Genomic DNA, 19,955 nt, shown 5'->3' with positions numbered 1-19,955 from the left:
ATGGTTTCCCTTATTTGCAATTACTAGTACATATGTAGGTCAAGCAGAAAAGGCCAAAAGCTATGTACATATAACCATATAAAATGATGTCAAGTGGAATGAAATACAAATATCTTTTTTCTTTCTTGGTATTGTTTCTAACGTATTTTTAATTTACCACGTGATTTTTTTTGTTGCTTTGCATGTTCCTCCCCCATGGTATAACCCATTTTCACTGTATTTGATTTTGGTGCCCTGATTCTTGTATATACACTTCTCTAATTTGGGAAGGGGAAGGAAAAAAACAAAATGCTAAATAAGGATACAGATTGACCCATTATAACATCGATATGTACAAAATACTATATTGAAAATGAACTTTACAACTTCGGGCAGGGGGGTGGGAGAGGATAGTTGTGGAGGTGGGAGGGAAGGGATGGTAGGGGGAAAACAAATGAGGAGGCAACAGTACTCAATAGAAAATGTACTCATTACCTTGCTCATGTAACTGTAACTCCTCTGTACAGCATTTTTGCAATAAAAAATGTAAAAAAAGAACCACTAAGTAAACAGATAAAGTGGCTCATGCCTACTCTAGATACTCTTGACACTCAAGAAGATTAGATCCAACAATAATTTCACACAATAATGTTCAGCAGTTGTTTCTTAAATTTTATTTAACTTTAGTGTTAGTGTTTGTAAAAATGTGTTAGTCTTTTACTATTAAAATTAGTGTTAGTCTTATCTTTTCACATTTTTGTTAGCAAATACTAGTTCTACATGGGTTTTCCTTCTGAGAATTTCATACAAACATTCATTGTACCCTTTTCAAACTCATTTTTTCTGTCATTCTCCCTCCAATCTTCTCTCTTAAAATCACTTCAAACCAGACATAGGTGGCTCACACCTGTTATTCTAGCTACTCAGGAGGCTAATATCTGCAGATGGCAGTTCAAAGCCAGCCTAGGCAAGACAAGTCTGTGAGCCTCTTGTCTCCAATTTCCCAGAAAAAAATCAGAAGTTGAGCTGTGGCTCAAGTGGTAGAGTGCTAGTCTTGAGCAAAAATAGCTCAAGCACAGTGCCCATGTTCTGAGTCCAAGCCCCAGGACTGGCACCAAAACTTTTTGCCAAAATTTTCTATCTAATCTATCTAATCTATCTGTCTATCTATCTATTATCTCTATACATAATCTATATATAACATAATTATTCCTGTGGGATTGTCTCAGAAGAACAACTGGGAGAGGGAGAGTAAAAGATAATAAAAGATGGTGAATAATATAGTGAAATATAAGCATTCATGCATGATGAAGGCATAAAGAAACAGAGTTGTCAAACAGTAGTAGGAAAGGGGGATAGGCAGAGAGAAAAATGTAAAAAGTTAATCCAACTAAAATATAATATATGCCCATTGGCAATACCATAGGGAAAGCCATAGCACAATTACTATACACTAAAACATGGGGTTTACTTTCAATGGTTCACATAAAATGGGTCTGGATGCTGAATAATTCTTTAGTCATTATTGAGAAACCATTAGAGGGCAGCATCTTCTCAAGGATCCCAAGGGACCTTCTCAAGTGCACTGTGTGGTGGGGAGTGAATGCATGTGAAGGGGATGCTGGGAGGAGCTTGTTGGTGAAGTGGGGGGTGAAGAAAAGAAGCTTGTTCTTCTGATTGGTAAAAGAGTCTTTTTATGTTTCCAAAAGCACAGTACTGAGAATATCTCAATGAAACACATTTTCCTTTACAGTTTATTCTCTGAGTCCTCAGTGAATCCAAGGGAAAGAATGATGAGATCCCTGAGTGTCTTACTAGTGATTCTGTGGCTTCACATGAACTGTGAGTTTAACATTTTTATGGGGCTATGAAGTCCAGTGTTGGTAGTTGTTTTATATTTCAGGTCTGCGAAGAGAAACACGAAAGTGCTCACTAGTCAATGAGAGAGGGTAAGAGAAAGCATCCACTATTCAACCATTGTCCTTTGTCTGACCTTTGTCTTTCTGCACAGGGGTGAACAGCCAACAGAAGGAGGTGGAGCAGCATCCTGAGTCCCTCAGTGTTCCAGAGGGAGCCACTGCTTCTCTCAACTGCACTTACAAGAACAGTGGTTCTCAGTACTTCGTGTGGTACAGACAGTATTCTGGGAAGGGACCTGAGCTGCTGATGTCTACATCCTCCAATGGTGATAAACACAAGGGAAGATTCACAGCGCATCTCAATAGAGCCAGCCTTTGTCTTTCCCTGCAAATTAGAGACTCCCAGCTCAGTGACTCAGCCACCTACCTCTGTGCAGTGAGTGCACAGTGTTCCCCCAACACCTGCAGTCTGCACACAAACCTATGGGCGCCCCAGTAAGACCTGAGCTGTAGCACAGGGCAATTATTCTGTGCCCTAGATGTAATAGCAGCTAAGAGCAATAGCAGGCAGGGGTTGATTATTTTACTATCTTATCATTGTGAAAATACTTGAGCCTGAAGGTAAATTAAAGACAGAATACTGTTCTCTGTTATGGTTAACTTTTGACTATCAGTCTGGGTAGATTGATGTCTCAATTTGTGATGCACATTTCTATGTGTGTGTGAAGCTATTTCCATAGGTGATTAGCACTCTGCACAGTGTGAAAAGCTCCTCTAAAGTTGGGCAGGACAGATCCAATAGACTGAAGGCCTGAATGGAACAAATGCTTTCAGGTTGTGCCCAGCTTGTATTGAAGAATCCAGCCTCAAATTGTGTGTACACATGCACACGATCCTGTAAAGAAACCTGTCTAAAATTCTACAGTTGACATGTTTTCCAGTTTTTTCTTTCAATTCTAAACTTTCTATATATGCAGAAAAAGTTCACACAATTAAAGCCTATGTCTTGACAAGAAAGTGTGCATGAAAGATCTATAAAACTATTACCATAACAGTGTACATTATGCCTGCTTCTCTATATTCTTTTTTTTTTAAAAAATGAGGTGTGATTGGCAAGCAAAAATGTGCACCAACTTTGTCCATCCATCTTGATGTCTAATCCAATCTAATACCACAGTCTTACTAACCATGGTTTTTGATACTTGTATGTATAAAAGTAAATGTAATATGATAATATTCTCTTTCAGTGATTAACATGCCTTGCTTTTTTCCTTTAAGCTTTTCAAGATGTTCATTCATTTCAAGAGGAATGTAATAGCAAAACAGAAATGCAAATGAGATAAAGGCTTACATAATACTCTACTTTGCATTTTTTGTGCCAGCACTGGGGCTTAAACTCAGGACCTGTGCATTCACACCTAGTGCTCTATCTGGAGTCACAGCTCTGCTTCTGGAGAGTTCTGTGGATTCATCTTTCCTGGGTTGGCTTTGAATTGCCATCTTCAAATCTATCTAGTACTAGACACCCAATAACATTCTATTTTGAAAGAGATTTTAGTCATTATATTATTAAAGGTTTAAAATTTATCTGTACTCTCAGTTGCAACCAGGTCTGGATTAGTAAAGGACACAAATTAAAGCAAACAGGTGATATAGAAAAGATAAAAAATCAGAGTGGATCTAAATTGGTGTATTGGTGAAGGGCTGAGTAGGTCTTGGAATTCCTCTCCTGAGCCATACAAAGTGTAGCATAGAGATGTGGGGAGCATCGACCACAGACACAAAGAGCCCCTGACATGGCGGCTAGCTGACAGGGGAGTACAGTGATTCTGGTTTCCTTGACATAGATTTTTGAGAAAGGGTGTAAAACAGCATAGGCACCAAAGGAAGGACTTTGATCTAGAGAATAAAGACTTATTCTTGCTTTTGGTTAATATTAAAAGTTTGTTCTTCTTCACATCAGAATGAGAGCTTTGCTGAGTAGATTAATCTAGGTTGACTGCAACAGATCATTACATACCCTCTTGGCTTTTAAGGTTTCTGTCAAGAAACATGTTGTTGGAATCTTAACTCTTTCTGCATGATAGGTAATGTCCTTATTCATAGTATTGAATAAGAAATGTCATGTGACCTTATAGATTTTTATATATATGAGTCTCATATAACACACTTTTTTACCAAAATTAAAGTGCCAGCTCCCTTTGTTCCCACTGTAATACTTACCTCCAGCAGCCCGAGACAGTGAAGATTCATCCCTGCCTGAGACCACCGATCCCATTCTGTCTACCTGTGGAAGGCTAGAGCATCTCAATGGAATTCTAGTGTTTAATAATGTCTGTGACAAGTCTAAGTGAAGTAAATTATAGTCTACAAATTGATTTTTTTTGCTGGTTTGGGGCCTGAACTCTGCGCCTGGATGCTGTCCCTCAGCTCTTCAGCTCAAGACTAACACTCTACCATTTGAGCCACAGTGCCACTTCCGGCTTTTTCTGCTTATGTGGTGCTGAGGGCCTCATGAATGCAAGGCAAGCATTCTACCACTGAGCCACCTTCCCAGCCTTTTTAAGGTAAGCCTTACCTTTTTAAGGTAAGAATTTTCCCAGAGCTGTTGAGTCTCCCTTACTCTGTTTCTCTGGTTCAGGCCAGTTTGAAAGTAAGAAAGGGTCAGGGCCACAATGACAGATGTAATGGTCACCAACACCCATGTTGTTTTCCAATGTTGACTTCTTGTCTACACACACACACACACACACACACACACACACACACACACACACACACACACACATTTCTCAGAATAATGTACAAAACATAGGAATAATTGAGAACACTAGATCCTCTGGTGCTGAGATCTAGCCTTCTGCTTAGACATATAATGATTATAGTCATTTTAACTCAAATTTTTATTCAAATTAAATCTTTTTACTTTACTATATGAATTAACAGCTTCATTTTACTCCCTTGAATTTGGTGCCTATAAAGACTTGTCTGTTTTGTTAACTGATGTCTTCCCAGACAACATACTTAGTACAGGAGATCAGGACCAAACCCAGGAGGTGTAGTTCAAGGAGCTTATTGGTTGGGGTTATGAATAAACCATTACAACCTACAACATAACAAAGACATATTCCACCCACTGTGAATAAGATGATTGATAATGTCAGTCAGGATCCAGGTCCTGCTGCTTCCTAGTGATCCTTCTTCCTGTCTAAGTGGCCTTTAAAATGAATCATTCCTACATCCACCATCATTGAGACCCTGACCTTCTTCATAGTGTCTCTAATGCAGAATTGGTCTAGTATCCCTTGAATTCAAAATCAAAACTGAAATTCTAACAAAACAAGGGGGGAACAAAATAAACATGTAACAAAATGAAATAGAAAGCCTAGCAGATCAACTAGTCTGTTCTAATCTGTGGAAGAGTTGTCTAGGTTCCTGAACCACTATGATTCTCTAACTTCTATTCTAGAGATACTTTACCTCTTGGTTAGTTTATCCCTACAGGTAGTACTGTGTGTGTCTGTGTCTGTGTCTGTGTCCCTGTGTGCTGATACTGGGACTTGAACTCAGAGCCTGGGTAGCTCATTTGTTCAAGGCTAACACTCTACGACTTGAATCACAACTTCACTTCTGGTCCTTTGCTGGTAAATTGGAATCTTGTGAACTTTCTTGCTGGGTCTGGCTTAAAACCATGATCCCCTGATCTCAGCTTCCTAAAAAGCTAGGATTACAGATATAAACCACTAGTACCTGCTGGTATTTTTTGCAGCTACTGTAAAGGGGTGTTTACCAATTTTCCTCTCATTATTGTTGGTGTACAGAAAGGCTACTGGTTTTTGTGTGTTAATTTTGTATCCTTCTATGTTGCCAGAAGCCAATAAACAAAAGAAATAAAGTCAAACTAGCTGGGGAACTGACAGATTAAAAAGGCAATACACACACAAACACACACACACACACACTCTCTCTCTCTCTCTCTCTTTCTCTCTCTCTCTCTCTCACACACACACACACACACACACACACACATATATATATATATATATCACAATGTGTAACTCATAGATGGATAACAAATCAAAAAATTGTCAGTGACAAACTGGCATTTCATAGTGCAGGATAAACCTCCCATTAGTCCTAAACCCAATGGAGAGTGTTTGGTTTTGTGTTACCAATGAATAGCAGAGATTCTGTTGTAAAGTGGATAGCTCATTGAACTTCTAGAATTGAATAATTTGAAACCTGTCAGATATCTGCTGATCTTTGACCTCTTCTTTAACCTGTTAGTGCCTTAGTGTTATCATTTGTAAAATGGCTTGTGGATTCAAGAATTAAATAAAATTATATATCAATATAAACTTACACACACACACACACACACACACAGAGTATTACCCAGGTTTAGAGCTTGACTCCTGATACAATAGAGAGTCAGTTCACACCACTCACTGTTAAGACAAAGGTAGAGCTTAGTGGACCAGTGTCACATTCTCAATCCTGTACTCTTTCCATAGCAATATACCTCTCCTTGCCATGCTTTCAGAGGGAGAATCAAAACCACCTGAACCATGCAGCATCCTGTCACTACCTACAAACTCAACTTTGTGGTAAATGGCCCCATATCAGCTGCCCCTCTGCTTACATTCACCCTCCTGACATGCCCCAAATAGACCAAAACAGACAGCTGTTAGCATGTGGGTGCTGTTCTCAGGGTCAGCAGTTACCCTGGCCAGGTAATGTAAGACAAAATTTCTTATATTTGCTGGAAGACCAACAAGCAATGCTCCAAACCCCTATCAATATCCATGCCAACCTTCAACTGGTTTGGTTGCAGCCTTTTCGTATTTTAGAAGGAAACAACCCAGCAAAGCTTCGCAATAACAACAGGCATCTTTCCCTTGAGAAGCATATAACTACTAGATGTTTTGAGACACTAAATCTCTGTATGTTGTAGAGTTTTCAACTCTTAAGAGAGAATGAGTTGGGAATGCAGCTTAGTGGTAGAGTGCTTGCCTAGCATTCATGAAGCCCTGGGTTTGATTCCTCAGTACCACATAAACAGAAAAGAGGGATGAATACATTTTCAATATCCTTAAAGCAAAGCAAGACAGGTCACTAATTCAATTCCTTTCATTTGTAAAGTGAGGTAACAGCGAAGAGGATAGTCCCATCCCATACTCAGATTCAAACACAGTTGTCTTAGATTTGAAATTTACAAGCCAGTCTGGGAAGTAAGGAGAAAGTGCTGCCTATTGCTGATCACAGACTCCCCCTTGCCTTCTGTCCATAGGGCACAGGAGCTCCCAAGTCCCTCACAGATCCAAGTCTCTTCCAGGGACTACACAGAGGACCTCTCTCCATCTCTGCAGGCTAAGGTTCTGACTGAACTCACTTCCTAAAGAAAAAGGGGGCATAGCAGGTGAGGAATGGATTCTTTTTCTGTGCTTGGGAGTCTGAGAAATACCTAAATCTCTAAATATTTCCATTTCATAATTTATAAGCAGGTCTAGGAAATGTACTGTGGTTCTGGAAGTTGTAAAGTCACGACCCTTGTTTCCCAAGATCTGACACAGCAGATGATATGCTTCCTCTTTCAGGTTCCCAATCACTTTCTATCCCTGAGTGGCACTTCCTGTTTGGTACATTGTGGTATGTCTGACAAAATTCTTATCTATAACTATATCATGAACAGCATGGTTACAATGAAACATACAATCAACCTCAAATGTTGATGAAACATAAAGCCAAAAGTATTTACATGTAATGCTACAGCGAATGTGAATTGATAGAAGTTTTAAAACCATTTGTCAGTATCTATTAAATATGAGTGTATATATTCCCCATGGCCCAGAAATTCTTCTTCTAGGCATATTCTCAATAATATGTAACAGTTACCCTATGGATATAAAATGTATAGAGTAAAGATATTTATTGTATCAATAATTATAGTTTTTAAAAAGGAAAGAACAACCCAGGTGCCCACTGGCAGTTTTGAGGACCTTTAACTAATGAAATGGGGTACAACAAAGCAACAAAGATTAATAAACTTTATGTATACTCAATGTGGAATATATTTCACAAACATTATAAAGTGAAAATGTCTGATAGAAAAGACATTAAAAACCAGGTAAAACTCATCTATGAAGTTATAAATTATGAGACTGGGGACAGAGGTTATTTCCATAGAGATATGGGGCTAGGAGTTAAAACAAACAAAGATTATAGGATGTTGGTAATGCTTAGCTTTATTATCAGCATGCTGGTTACATGGGTGAGTTAATTTATGAAAATTCACAAGTTCTGCACTAAGGCTTTATGCATTTCTCTGAATATACATTATACTTCAGTAAAGTTTCAAATCTTGTCCTATGTATCTTATTATCTTCTTCTGAGAAGACATTTCACATCATCCTTATTATCCCCGGTGCCTCTGATGTTGTGCCCTCATTTAGAGATCCTATGTAAATATAATCCTTCAGTAAAGGCCTTGGCTACTTTTGTACATCTTCACCAAGCTGCTCTGCTCCCAGTGCCAAGAGTGCAGTATGTAATGAGGTGGGACTGAATTTGTTGTTGTCACCTGTTGAGTCTGTCCTCAGTTGAGACCAGTACCTCACATGTGGTTTCTTGTGAGAGCATTTTAACTGCCTCTCTGTTCCCAAGGTCCCCTCCCCATAATCTATCTCATTTCCCAAAGTGCAACTTGCCCTCATACAAGACACAGCATTGGTCACCTCTGTTCCCAGAGGATTTTACTTCAGTGAAATCCTTTTGCAGGTGAATTTCTTGATGTGGCTCTTATGGGCCACTTATCCTGACTTTGTACTTTAGCATACACAGTCTATTTCAAGAATAAAAATCGGGAAGCTCCCACCATCTTCTGCTATCTAAATTTTTCATTCCTGTCCCTCCCAATCCTGGAGATGATCTCAACCATTTTTGCTGCATATAAAGTCATTTAGTCTCTCCTGGTACCTCAACATCTCCAGGTACAGTGAATTTCTAGTCATTTAATCATAGCTTCTGAACAATTGTTCAATATTTTAATACAAAGCACCACATAAATTTTATTGAGCTAAACAGTATAAATGCATTTTAACTGGTGATAAGGCCACTAGAGTGAACATCTATCCTCTGAAGATTATTCTTATGTTCAGGCCTTTTTCTATGGAATCACATTCTATTTTCTTTCTGCATACACTTTTCCTCAAGGTATCTTTTAATAGTTGTCCATATTGGATTTAGTCATGATTTTAGTCATAATTTTAGTCATGATTGGATTATTACTAACATTCCAATTTTAGTAATGGTCATATTGTTTACAGGAATAGCATAGCCTATAAAGGCCTATATAAGCAACAGTAATAAAATCCAGGCAGGTAGCAGAGAACTACTTCCTCTCTACCTGCATGCCTTGTATTAAATCAAAACATTACTTAAAACAATAAGCCATGAAAACTGCCCACTTCCATATGCAGGTCTTTGTTTCACTAACACAAATATTAAAAGGAAGTTGATAAAACAGGTCAGCAGACTCAGAGTAGACAACATCTTTAACAGATTCCTAGACTCCTTAGTGAAATACATACCCAGGAGACAAATATTAGAATCTCTTGAGTAAAGAAAGCCTGGCTAGTAAAGTTGAGCACATAGAACTGGGCTTCCAAAAGAAATACTAGGTTTAAAACAATTACAACATATGTATCAACAAATGAAAAGATGGCATTTCAAGAACTGTGTTACTTGAGCAAGTTCACCTACATGTCTTAAGTTCAATATGCTCAGACTTTTGTCATCCAAATGTAGCCTGTTCTCATGAAGCTTGACCTATAGGAACTATTTGTGTAAGGGATGAAGCATCATTTGTTTTTTTCACTATCATAAGCACAGAGCTGTTGAAGATTTTCAGCGCCTATGTGATATGTGATGTGTGATGGTGAAGAACGTAAAAATATATAGACAGCATCTAACAGCTATTTTCACTTCTGTACCTTTGCTTGCTAAAAACTCTGCTTAAATCATGAGGAGTGGAATGAAAGAGGCAGAAAACTGGACTGCCCTCATCAAAGTAGGCAAGCACCCCTTGAATGAATTTATTAAAAGGCATGGAGTAACATTAATGCTTAATGTAATAGAAATTAGAAATTATGATTACTAACTGCTCATTTTTGCTTCTGTACGAATTGCTTTGTGCTAGATGATTTTATGGTTTTTGTATGATTTTAACTGTGACTGGTTTTAGTTACTCAGTAGTGGAATGTCAGCCTGGGAGCCTAGAGTTGCTTAGTAAAAGACTTCAAAGGGTTTACAGCCCTGACCAAGGGCACAAAGTTCTCAGAATTATCCCCACAGCTGCAACGCCCTTCCCAGAAGCCGGGGCAGTAAGACCCTAGGGAAGAAATATAATGTTTTAAGAAACCTAAGCAACTCCATTTTTGTTTAACACTCCATCTCAGTTCTGCGACTTGACTCATGATCCACTTTAGCCCCAATGCTAGGAATTTATGACAGAAAGCCATGCACAATCTTGGAGCCATAGATGGCTTTGCTTAAGGTAGCTGTTAGCCCCCAAATGGTGTTTGTCCCACCCACCCCCAGCCACCTAGGACTAAGAGTTTCTAACCAACCAGTTCTTCAGAGCCCTGGGCAAGACATGCCATGCATTCTGTTGGTCCGGGTGTGACTCGTAACCTTTTTCGGTCAAGCTATGGACCAAGGACATTTTTCTGTAAAGGTCAACCAATCATTATTTACCCAGCTTAGCTTGCTTTAAATGTAAATGTTAACCAACCATGTAATTTCTTATGTAAAAGTTCCTTAAAGTTGTTTGTTCAATACTATAAAAACTGTGCTGATTCAATGCTCAGGGCCTTTTAGCACCACCAGTTACCATGGGCACAGAGGACCAAGCTCGAGCTTGCAATAAACTGGCTCTTTGTTGCTTACATTGATCGTGGTCTCTTGTGGTCTTCTGGGGTCCCCAAATTTCGGTATAACAGTGGTTAGTGGACTTTATAAATATTTTTATTAACTGATAGCCCTCTACATTTCTCTAGTCCTTGGAGTTTTCCTCTGGACCATACATGCAGTCCTGAGGCCATTAACTTTGGGAATGAATGGTTTGTAGAATACATATTTAACTAATCACAGCCTGATTTTAAAATCTTTCTGCCATCTCACATTGGTCAAAGGGAACTTACCATATTCTTCCACCTTAGTGCTACTGCTGTCACATATTTTATTCAACATAAAACACCAAAAGAGTTTTATAGTTTTGCCTTTAAACCATGATCCATTTAAAATATTTTTCTTTTAGTCATTTAGTTGTGTTCTGTCCTGAATTGTTTTTGTTTAAAAGTTAATTGTTATTATTGGCTTTGATTCTTTGTGTAATGTGACTTTTCTCACCCTTCAGGCAACTGCAGTTAGTTATTTCTGTATTACAACATTTAAGCAACATAAGCAGTGTTGTGGTTTGAATGGGGTCTGACCCACTAAAGCCTATGATGAGGCTTGATCCCTAGTGTGGTCCTGGTGGGAGACAGAGCTTTTTAGAGATAAACAGCTCCCCATGGCACTACCCATGGATAGATGATTGGCTTTTCTCAAGAGGTGGCTGAGTCTTGGAGGTCTAGGGTTGAGAAGTCTTGGCTTGCCTGGTGTGAGCAGATCTTATGGAGTTGGGTTAATTGCATGGCTAATGAATTTCTGAATAATTGCATAGCATCCTAAGTACACTTGTAAATATGTAAAGCACATATCCATGGCTTTCTTCTTGAAATTTGATTCTGTTTTCCTTCTGCATATACCTTCCCCTTGAGCTGTCTTATAGCAGTTCCTGCATTGGATGCTTTGCTTTACATGGTTTTTAATCACCTGCCATCAATTAAACTACAAAAGTATTATACAGAAAGTTCCAGAAATAAAAAGTTTATGAGTTTTCAGTGTCATGCCACCTTGCATTGTAGTGAAATCTTGCACCCCTGTGCTCTGCCACTCAGGAGAGAACCATCCCTGTACAAAACGTCCATGGGGCACAACTAGCTAGCCTTTAGTCACTGTTTACTCTTTGTTTTATCTGTTTTTGTGGAGATGGGTAATCAAACTCAGGGCCTTGCATATTTTGATAGGTGCTCAATCATTGAGCTGTATCATTAGACCTTGCTAAGTACTTTCTCAAGTAAATATGTGCCAGGTTTTTGGTTATAACTCTCACTGAAAAACTTACTGCTGCAGATCATGGTGAGTGCTTAGTCAGATGGAAAAATGTTCTACTCCGTGGGTAATATGAATATAGCATGTGTCCTGGTAGACAGCAATGTATTGTAACAAAATACCTAACTTTATAAGTAAATCTTATGTGTATGTATACATATATATTTATTTGTGTGGGAAAACGTATCATACATAGAGTCCAGTACTATTGGTGATTACTGGCATAGACTGGAATGCCTTGGAACTAATCTCCTGCGCATAAGGAGTCTACTGAAATAAAAAAATAAGGGCCAGCCATACTGTCTTGCAGTTTTCCAGAAAACCACCAGAAGGCGCTGCACTCTCAAATGTAGGTCGCATTTGCATTCAGGTGGTATAATACCCATATTCCCTTTGTGGTCACAAGTCAGAGTGATGTGCAGAAAGAAGGTTTTATTCATGAGTGAGGAGTTTCAATACAATCCTGCTAGAAAAGAGCTCTGTATGACTGGGTGGATCACAAAGAGCAAGAAGCATTTCCTTCTAACAACATGCTTTCTGTCACCTGTTCAGTTCTTGTGATCCTTTTAATGTATAGTAAGTAGTAATAGTTTATCCTACATATTAACAATTTATCCTTGTCCTACAATTACGATAATATTTAGCCTTTTTCCTCATATAACAATGTTACTTATCTTTTCAGGGAAGAGCAGTGGAGACTCAGTGACCCAGACAGAAGGCTCGGTTACTTTCACAGAGGGGGCAACTCTGATCCTCAACTGTACTTACCAGAGCACTTACTCAAATGTCTTTATTTTCTGGTATGTACAATATCTCAATAAAGCCCCTCAGCTACTCCTGAAGAGCTCAACACAAAGCCTGAGGTCAGAGAACCGGGGTTTCCAGGCAACTCTTGTTAAGAGTGACAACAGCTTCCACCTGCAGAAATCTTCACTCCAGCTGTCAGACTCAGCTCTGTACTTCTGCGCTCTTGGAGACACAATGAGAAATCTGTAGGTTCAGCTGTTCATAAACCAAGGTGCTGATAGGCACAGTCCTGGGGAGAGAAAATTCTCTCCAGGCAGAGTTGATGTAGCTTCCTCCAGACTGAAATCCAATCTCAGGTGGAATTCATAGCCTCTTAGGAGGTTATGAATCACTCTGAGGCAAGAAAGGATGACTGTCACAAGCTTGTGATCTCCAGAAGTGTCAATGCTCAGTCCAAAAGGCCCCACTCTTTCCCAAGGAAGAGGAAATCCCAGTCAACATTTCCCATGACATGGGACAAATCACCAAAGTGAGCTATTTCAAATATCCAGGTATTCCCAAAAACAAATCTCCAAAAAAAACAACTGCCCAATAAATAAGTGGGCGAAAGACTTAAAGAGAAACTTCTCTGAAGAGGAAAGGATGGCCAATAGACACATGAAGAAATGTTCAACCTCTCTAGCCATAAAAGAAATGCAAATCAAAACAACAATAAGATACCACCTCACCCCAGTTAGAATGGCTATAATCAAGAACTCTAATAACAACAGATGCTGGAGGGGATGTGGACAGAAGAGAACCTCACTACATTGTTGGTGGGAGTGTACACTTGTTCAACCATTTTGGAAAACAGTATAGAGGTTCCTCAAAAGACTCCACATAGTGCTCCCCTGTTACCCAGCATTCCTACTTTTGGGCATTTACCCAAATGATCACAAACAAGTCCATAGTAAAGCTACCAGCAAACTATGTTTATTGCAGCATCATTTACCATAGCTAAGATATGAAACCAACCCAGATGCCTCTCAGTAGATGATTGGATCAAGAAAATGTGGTATATATACACAATGGAATTCTATGCCTCCATCAGAAAGAATGGCATTGACCCATTTGTTAGGAAATGGAAAGAATTGGAAAAAATTATATTAAGTAAAGTAAGCCAGGCCCAAAGAAATACAGGTCAAGTTAGAGGAAGAGGGCTGCAGTGCTGGCGGTGAGCGAGCGAAGCGGCATGACAGGATGCTTCCCACAATAACTGTACTTCAATCCATATCTGAAGAGAATCTCCATAGAGTGAAGATTGCTCTTTGTATGCCAAGTTGGTGTTGGTGTTAGGAGATCTGCATATCCCTCACCGGTGGAGCAAATTGCCGGCTAATTTCCAAAAACTGTTGGCACCGGGGAAGATACAGCACATTCTCTGCACTGGAAACCTTTGCACCAAAGAGAGTTATGACTATCTCAAGACTGGCTGGTGACTTCCATATCGTGAGCGGAGACTTCGATGAGAACCTGAATTACCCGGAACAGAAATTTGTGACTGTGGGACAGCTCAAAATCGGTTTGATCCACGGACATCAGGTCATTTGGTGGGGAGACTTGGTCAGCCTGGCCCTGCTGCAGAGGCAGTTCGATGTGGACATTCTTATCTCAGGACACACTCACAAATGTGAAGCATTTGAACATGAAAATAAATTCTACATTAACCCAGGTTCTGCCACTGAGGCATATAATGCCTTGGAAACAAATATTATTCCATCGTTTGTGTTTTTGGACATCCAGGCTTCCACAGTGGTCACATACGTCTATCAGCTAATTGGAGATGATGTGAAAATAGAAAGAATTGAATACAAAAATTCTTAAAGCCAGTCTGTCTTGATTTTTTTCATTACTCTGTTCAAATCAAGCAATTAAACATTTAAGAATCACATAATTGTATCCCTTTTATATTTAGCAGTAAAATGTAATACATCTTTTGTTACTACTTCCTCTAATCTTCTTAGAAACTGTAGTTAGTTTGCAGTATAGACTTTGCATTTTAAAAAGTCCACCTCACAGAAAATGTTTATGTATTCAGAAAAAGTTATTCTTGTAAATATCTTCAAAGTTGGCATTTGGACCTTATTTTACAACCAGTGCTTGAACAGGAAGAATATAGACTTTCTGTGTACAATTTTCTCTTCTCCAGTAATGAATGTTTACTTTTCACGTAAAAAGAAGAAATATAGGTCCCATTGTTTCCCTTATTTGCAATAACTAGTATATGTCTGAGACAAACAGAAACTGTCAGACAAGTAGATGTTAGGTGAAATGAACCCCAAGATAAGGATTCAAATGTTCTTTTTCTTCCTTGTGATTGTTTCCAATGTATTTATAAGATGATTTCTTTGTTGCTTTGTATGTACTTTCACCAGGGTATAAGCCTTGATTTCACTATATTTGATGTTGATATAATTTGTAGAGGGGAAGGGAAAAAACAAACAGTTTAAATAGGATTACAGGTGGTCCCATTACAACAATGAGATATATAAGACCTTACTTTCGAAAAACGAACTTTGCAACTTTGGCAGGGTGGGGGCTGGGGGAGTGGTGGTAGGGGTGTGGGGGTGGGGGAGTGGAGAATGGAAGGGATGGTATGGGGAAACAAAGGAGAAGGCAACAATATTTGATAAGAAATGTACTCACTATCTTGCCCATGTAATTGTAACCCCTCTGTATGCTATTTCTATAATAATAATAATATTTTTTAAAAGACTCCACAGAGAACTCCCCTATGACCCTGAAATCCTACTTTTGGACATTTACCCAAATGATCAAAAACAATACCATACCAAGGCTAGCTACCAGCACATCTATATTTATTGCAGTATTATTTACCATAGCTAAGATATAGAACAAACCCAGATGCCCTTTAGTAGATGAGTAGATCAAGAAAATGTGATACAAACACACATACACACACACACACACATATTTATATGAATTCTATGCCTCCATCTGAAAGAATGGCATTGCCCCATTTGTGAGGAAATGGAAATACTTGGGAAAATTATATTAAGTGAAGTGAAGTAAGCTAGGCACAAAGAAACATAGATCACATGGTTTCCCTTATTTGCAATAACTAGTACATATGTAGGTCAAGCAGAAAAGGCCAAAAGCTATGTACATATGACCATATAAAATGAGGTCAAGCGGAATGAAAACCAAGATTGGGATACAAATATCTTTTTTTTCTTGGTATTGATTCTAACGTGTTTTTAATGTACCATGTGATTTTTTTGTTGCTTTGTATGTTCCTCCCCCATGTATAACCCATTTTCACTGTATTTGATTTTGGTGCCCTGAGTCTTGTATATACACTTCTCTAATTCGGGAAGGGAAGAAAAAAAATTCTAAATAAGGATACAGGTTGACCCATTATTACATCGAGATGTACAAAATACTATATTGAAAATGAACTTTACAACTTGAGGCAGGGGAGTGGGGGAGGATAGTTGCGGAGGTGGGAGGGAAGGGATGGTAGGGGGAAAACAAATGAGGAGGCAACAGTACTCAATAGAAAATGTACTCATTACCTTGCTCGTGTAACTGTACCTCCTGTGTACAGCATTTTTGCAATAAAAATGTAAAAAAGAACCACTAAGTAAACAGATAAAGTGGCTCAAGCCTACTCTAGATACTCTTGATACTCAAGAAGTTTAGATCCAACAATAATTTTCACATAATAATATTCAGCAGTTGTGTCTCAAATATTTATTTAACTTGAGTGTTAGTGTTTGTAAAAATGTGTTAGTCTTTTACTGTTAAAAAGTTAGTGTTAGTTTTATCTTTTCACATTTTTGTTAGCAAATACTAATTCTACATGGGTTTCCTTCTGAGAATTTCATACAAACATTCATTGTACCCTTATCAAACTCATTTTTTCTGTCATTCTGCCCCCCATCCTCTTCTTAAAATCACTTCAAACCAGATATAGGTGGCTCACACCTGTTATTCTAGCTACTCAGGAGGGTAATATCTTCAGATGGTAGTTCAAAGCCAGCCTAGGCAAGACAAGTCTGTGAGCCTCATGTCTCCAATTTCCCAGAAAAAATTCAGAAGTTGAGCTGTGGCTCAAGTGGTAGAGTGCTAGCCTTGAGCAAAAATAGCTCAAGGACTGTGCCCAGGTTCTGAGTCCAAGCCCCAGGACTGGCACCAAAATTTTTTGCCAAAATTTTCTATCTAATCTATCTATCTATCTATCCATCTATCTTTCTATCTATCTATCTATCTATCTATCTATTATCTCTATACATAATCTATATATAACATAATTATTACTGTGGTATTATCTCACAAGAACAACTGGGAGAGGGAGAGTAAAAGATAATAAAAGATGGTGATAATATAGTGAAATATAAGCATTCATGCATGATGAAGGCACAAAGAAACAGAGTTGTCAAACAGTAGTAGGAAAGGGGGATAGGCAGAGAGAAAAATGTAAAAAGTTAATCCAACTAAAATATAATATATGCCCATTGGCAATACCATAGGGAAAGCCATAGCACAATTACTATACACTAAAACATGGGGTTTACTTTCAATGGTTCACATAAAATGGGTCTGGATGCTGAATAATTCTTTAGTCATTATTGAGAAACCATTAGAGGGCAGCATCTTCTCAAGGATCCCAAGGGACCTTCTCAAGTGCACTGTGTGGTGGGGAGTGAATGCATGTGAAGGGGATGCTGGGAGGAGCTTGTTGGTGAAGTGGGGGGTGAAGAAAAGAAGCTTGTTCTTCTGATTGGTAAAAGAGTCTTTTTATGTTTCCAAAAGCACAGTACTGAGAATATCTCAATGAGACACCTTTTCCTTTACTGTTTATTCTCTGAGTCCTCAGTGAATCCAAGGGAAAGAATGATGAGATCCCTGAGTGTCTTACTAGTGATTCTGTGGCTTCACATGAACTGTGAGTTTAACATTTTTATGGGGCTATGAAGTCCAGTGTTGGTAGTTGTTTTATATTTCAGGTCTGCGAGGAGAAACACGAAAGTGCTCACTAGTCAATGAGAGAGGGTAAGAGGCCTGTAGAGAAAGCATCCACTATTCAACCATTGTCTTTGTCTGACCTTTGTCTTTCTGCACAGGGGTGAGCAGCCAACAGAAGGAGGTGGAGCAGCATTCTGAGTCCCTCAGTGTTCCAGAGGGAGCCACTGCTTCTCTCAACTGCACTTACAAGAATAGTGGTTCTCAGAACTTCGTGTGGTACAGACAGTATTCTGGGAAGGGACCTGAGCTGCTGATATCTACATCCTCCAATGGTCATAAACTCGAGGGAAGATTCACAGCGCATCTCAATAGAGCCAGCCTTTATTTTTCCCTGCACATTAGAGGCTCCCAGCTCAGTGACTCGGCCACCTACTTCTGTGCAGTGAGTGCACAGTGTTCCCCCAACACCTGCAGTCTGCACCCAAACCTATGGGGGCCCCAGTAAGGCCTGAGCAGTAGCACAGGGCAATCTGTTCCCTAGATGTGATGGCCGCTAAGAGTAATAGCAGGTAGGGGTTGATTATTTACTTTCTTATCATTGTGAAAATACTTTAGCCTGAAATTAAAGACACAATACTGTTCTCTGTCATGGTTAACTTTGACTATCAGTTTGAGTAGATTGATGTCTCAATTTGTGATGCACATTTCTATGTGTGTGTGAAGCTATTTCCATAGGTGATTAGCACTCTGCACAGTGTGAAAAGTTCCTCTAAAGTTGGGCAGGACAGATCCAATAGACTGAAGGCCTGGATGGAACAAATGCTTTCAGGCTGTGCCCAGCTTGTATTGAAGAATCCAGCCTCAAATTGTGTGCACACATGCTCATGATCCTATAAAGAAACATGTCTAAAATTCTACAGTTGACATGTTTTCCAGTTTTTTCTTTCAATTCTAAACTTTCTAAATATGCACAAAAGGTTCACACAATTAATGCATATGTCTTGACAAGAAGGTGCTTATGAAAGCTCTATGAAACTGTTTCCATAAGCAGTGTACATTATGCCTTCTTCTCTTTCTTCTTTTTTTTAAAAAAATGAGGTGTTATTGATAAGCATAAATGTACACCAAGTTTGTCCATCCATCTTGATGTCTAACCACATTCTTACTAACCATAGTTTTTGATACTTTTATGTATAAAAGTAAATGGAATATGATAATAGATATTCTCTTTCAGTGATTAACATGCATTGCTTTTTTCCATTAAGCTTTTCAAAATGTTCATTCATTTCAAGAGGAATGTAATAGCAAAACAGAAATGCAAATGATATAAAGGCTTCATCATACTCTACTTTCCTGTTTTTGTGCCAGCACTGGGGCTTAAACTCAGGACCTGTGCATTCACACCTAGTGCTCTTACTGGAGTCACAGCTCTGCTTCTGAAGAGTTTTGTGGACTCACCTTTCCTGGTCTGGCTTAGAACTGCAATTTTCACATCTATCTAGGACTAAGACACCCAATAACAATCTACTTTGAAAGAGATTTTTATTCTTAAGTTATTTTATTAAAAGTTTAAAACTTAGCTGTACTCTCAGTTGCAACCAGGTCTGGATTAGTAAAAGACACAAATTAAAGCAAAAAATGTGATATGGAAAAGATAAAATATCAGAGTGGATCTAAACTGGTGTACTAGTGTAAGGTCTCAGTGGGTCTTGGAATTCCTTTCCAAAGCCATACTAAGTGTAGCATGGAGATATGGGGAGCATCGCCACAGGAGCCCCTGACCCAGCTGACATGGGAGCAAGTGATTCTGGTTTCCTAGAGAAAGTGTATAAAACAGCATAGGCACCAAAGGAAGGATTTGATCTAGAGAATAAAGACTTATTCTTGCTTTTGGTTAATATTGAAAGTTTGTTCTTCTTCACTTCAGAATGAGAGCTTTGCTGAGTAGATTAATCTAGGTTGACTGTAACAGATCATTACATACCCTCTTGGGTTTTGAGGTTTCTGTCGAGAAACATGTTGTTGGAATCTTAACTCTTTCTTCATGATAGGTCATGTCCTTATTAATAGTATTGAATAAGAAATCTCATGTGTTTACATTCCCACCAACAATGAAGTAAGGTTCCTTTCTGTCCACATCCCCTCCAGCATCTGTTGTTGTTAGAGTTCTTGATTTTTGCCGTTCTA

The 19,955-nt window shown here is 38.8% G+C and overlaps 1 pseudogene and 3 gene segments (V, D, J or C); all 4 read left to right on the top strand.

The window, feature by feature from the left end:
- The window catches only part of LOC105992511, an 854,274-nt gene that overhangs the window by 40,801 nt on the left and 793,518 nt on the right, over positions 1-19,955 (top strand).
- Positions 1,688-2,839, top strand: LOC105992514. The segment is given in 2 exon segments: positions 1,688-1,821; positions 1,991-2,839. Coding segments are annotated over 2 exon segments (459 nt in total).
- LOC105992448 lies at positions 6,531-14,864 on the top strand (annotated as a pseudogene).
- Positions 17,697-18,816, top strand: LOC105992515. The segment is given in 2 exon segments: positions 17,697-17,748; positions 17,927-18,816. Coding segments are annotated over 2 exon segments (399 nt in total).

Source organism: Dipodomys ordii, unplaced genomic scaffold (genome assembly GCF_000151885.1).
Source record: "Dipodomys ordii isolate 6190 unplaced genomic scaffold, Dord_2.0 Scaffold84, whole genome shotgun sequence".
Classification (NCBI taxonomy): domain Eukaryota; kingdom Metazoa; phylum Chordata; class Mammalia; order Rodentia; family Heteromyidae; genus Dipodomys; species Dipodomys ordii.
This window is presented reverse-complemented; position numbering and strand designations above follow the sequence as displayed.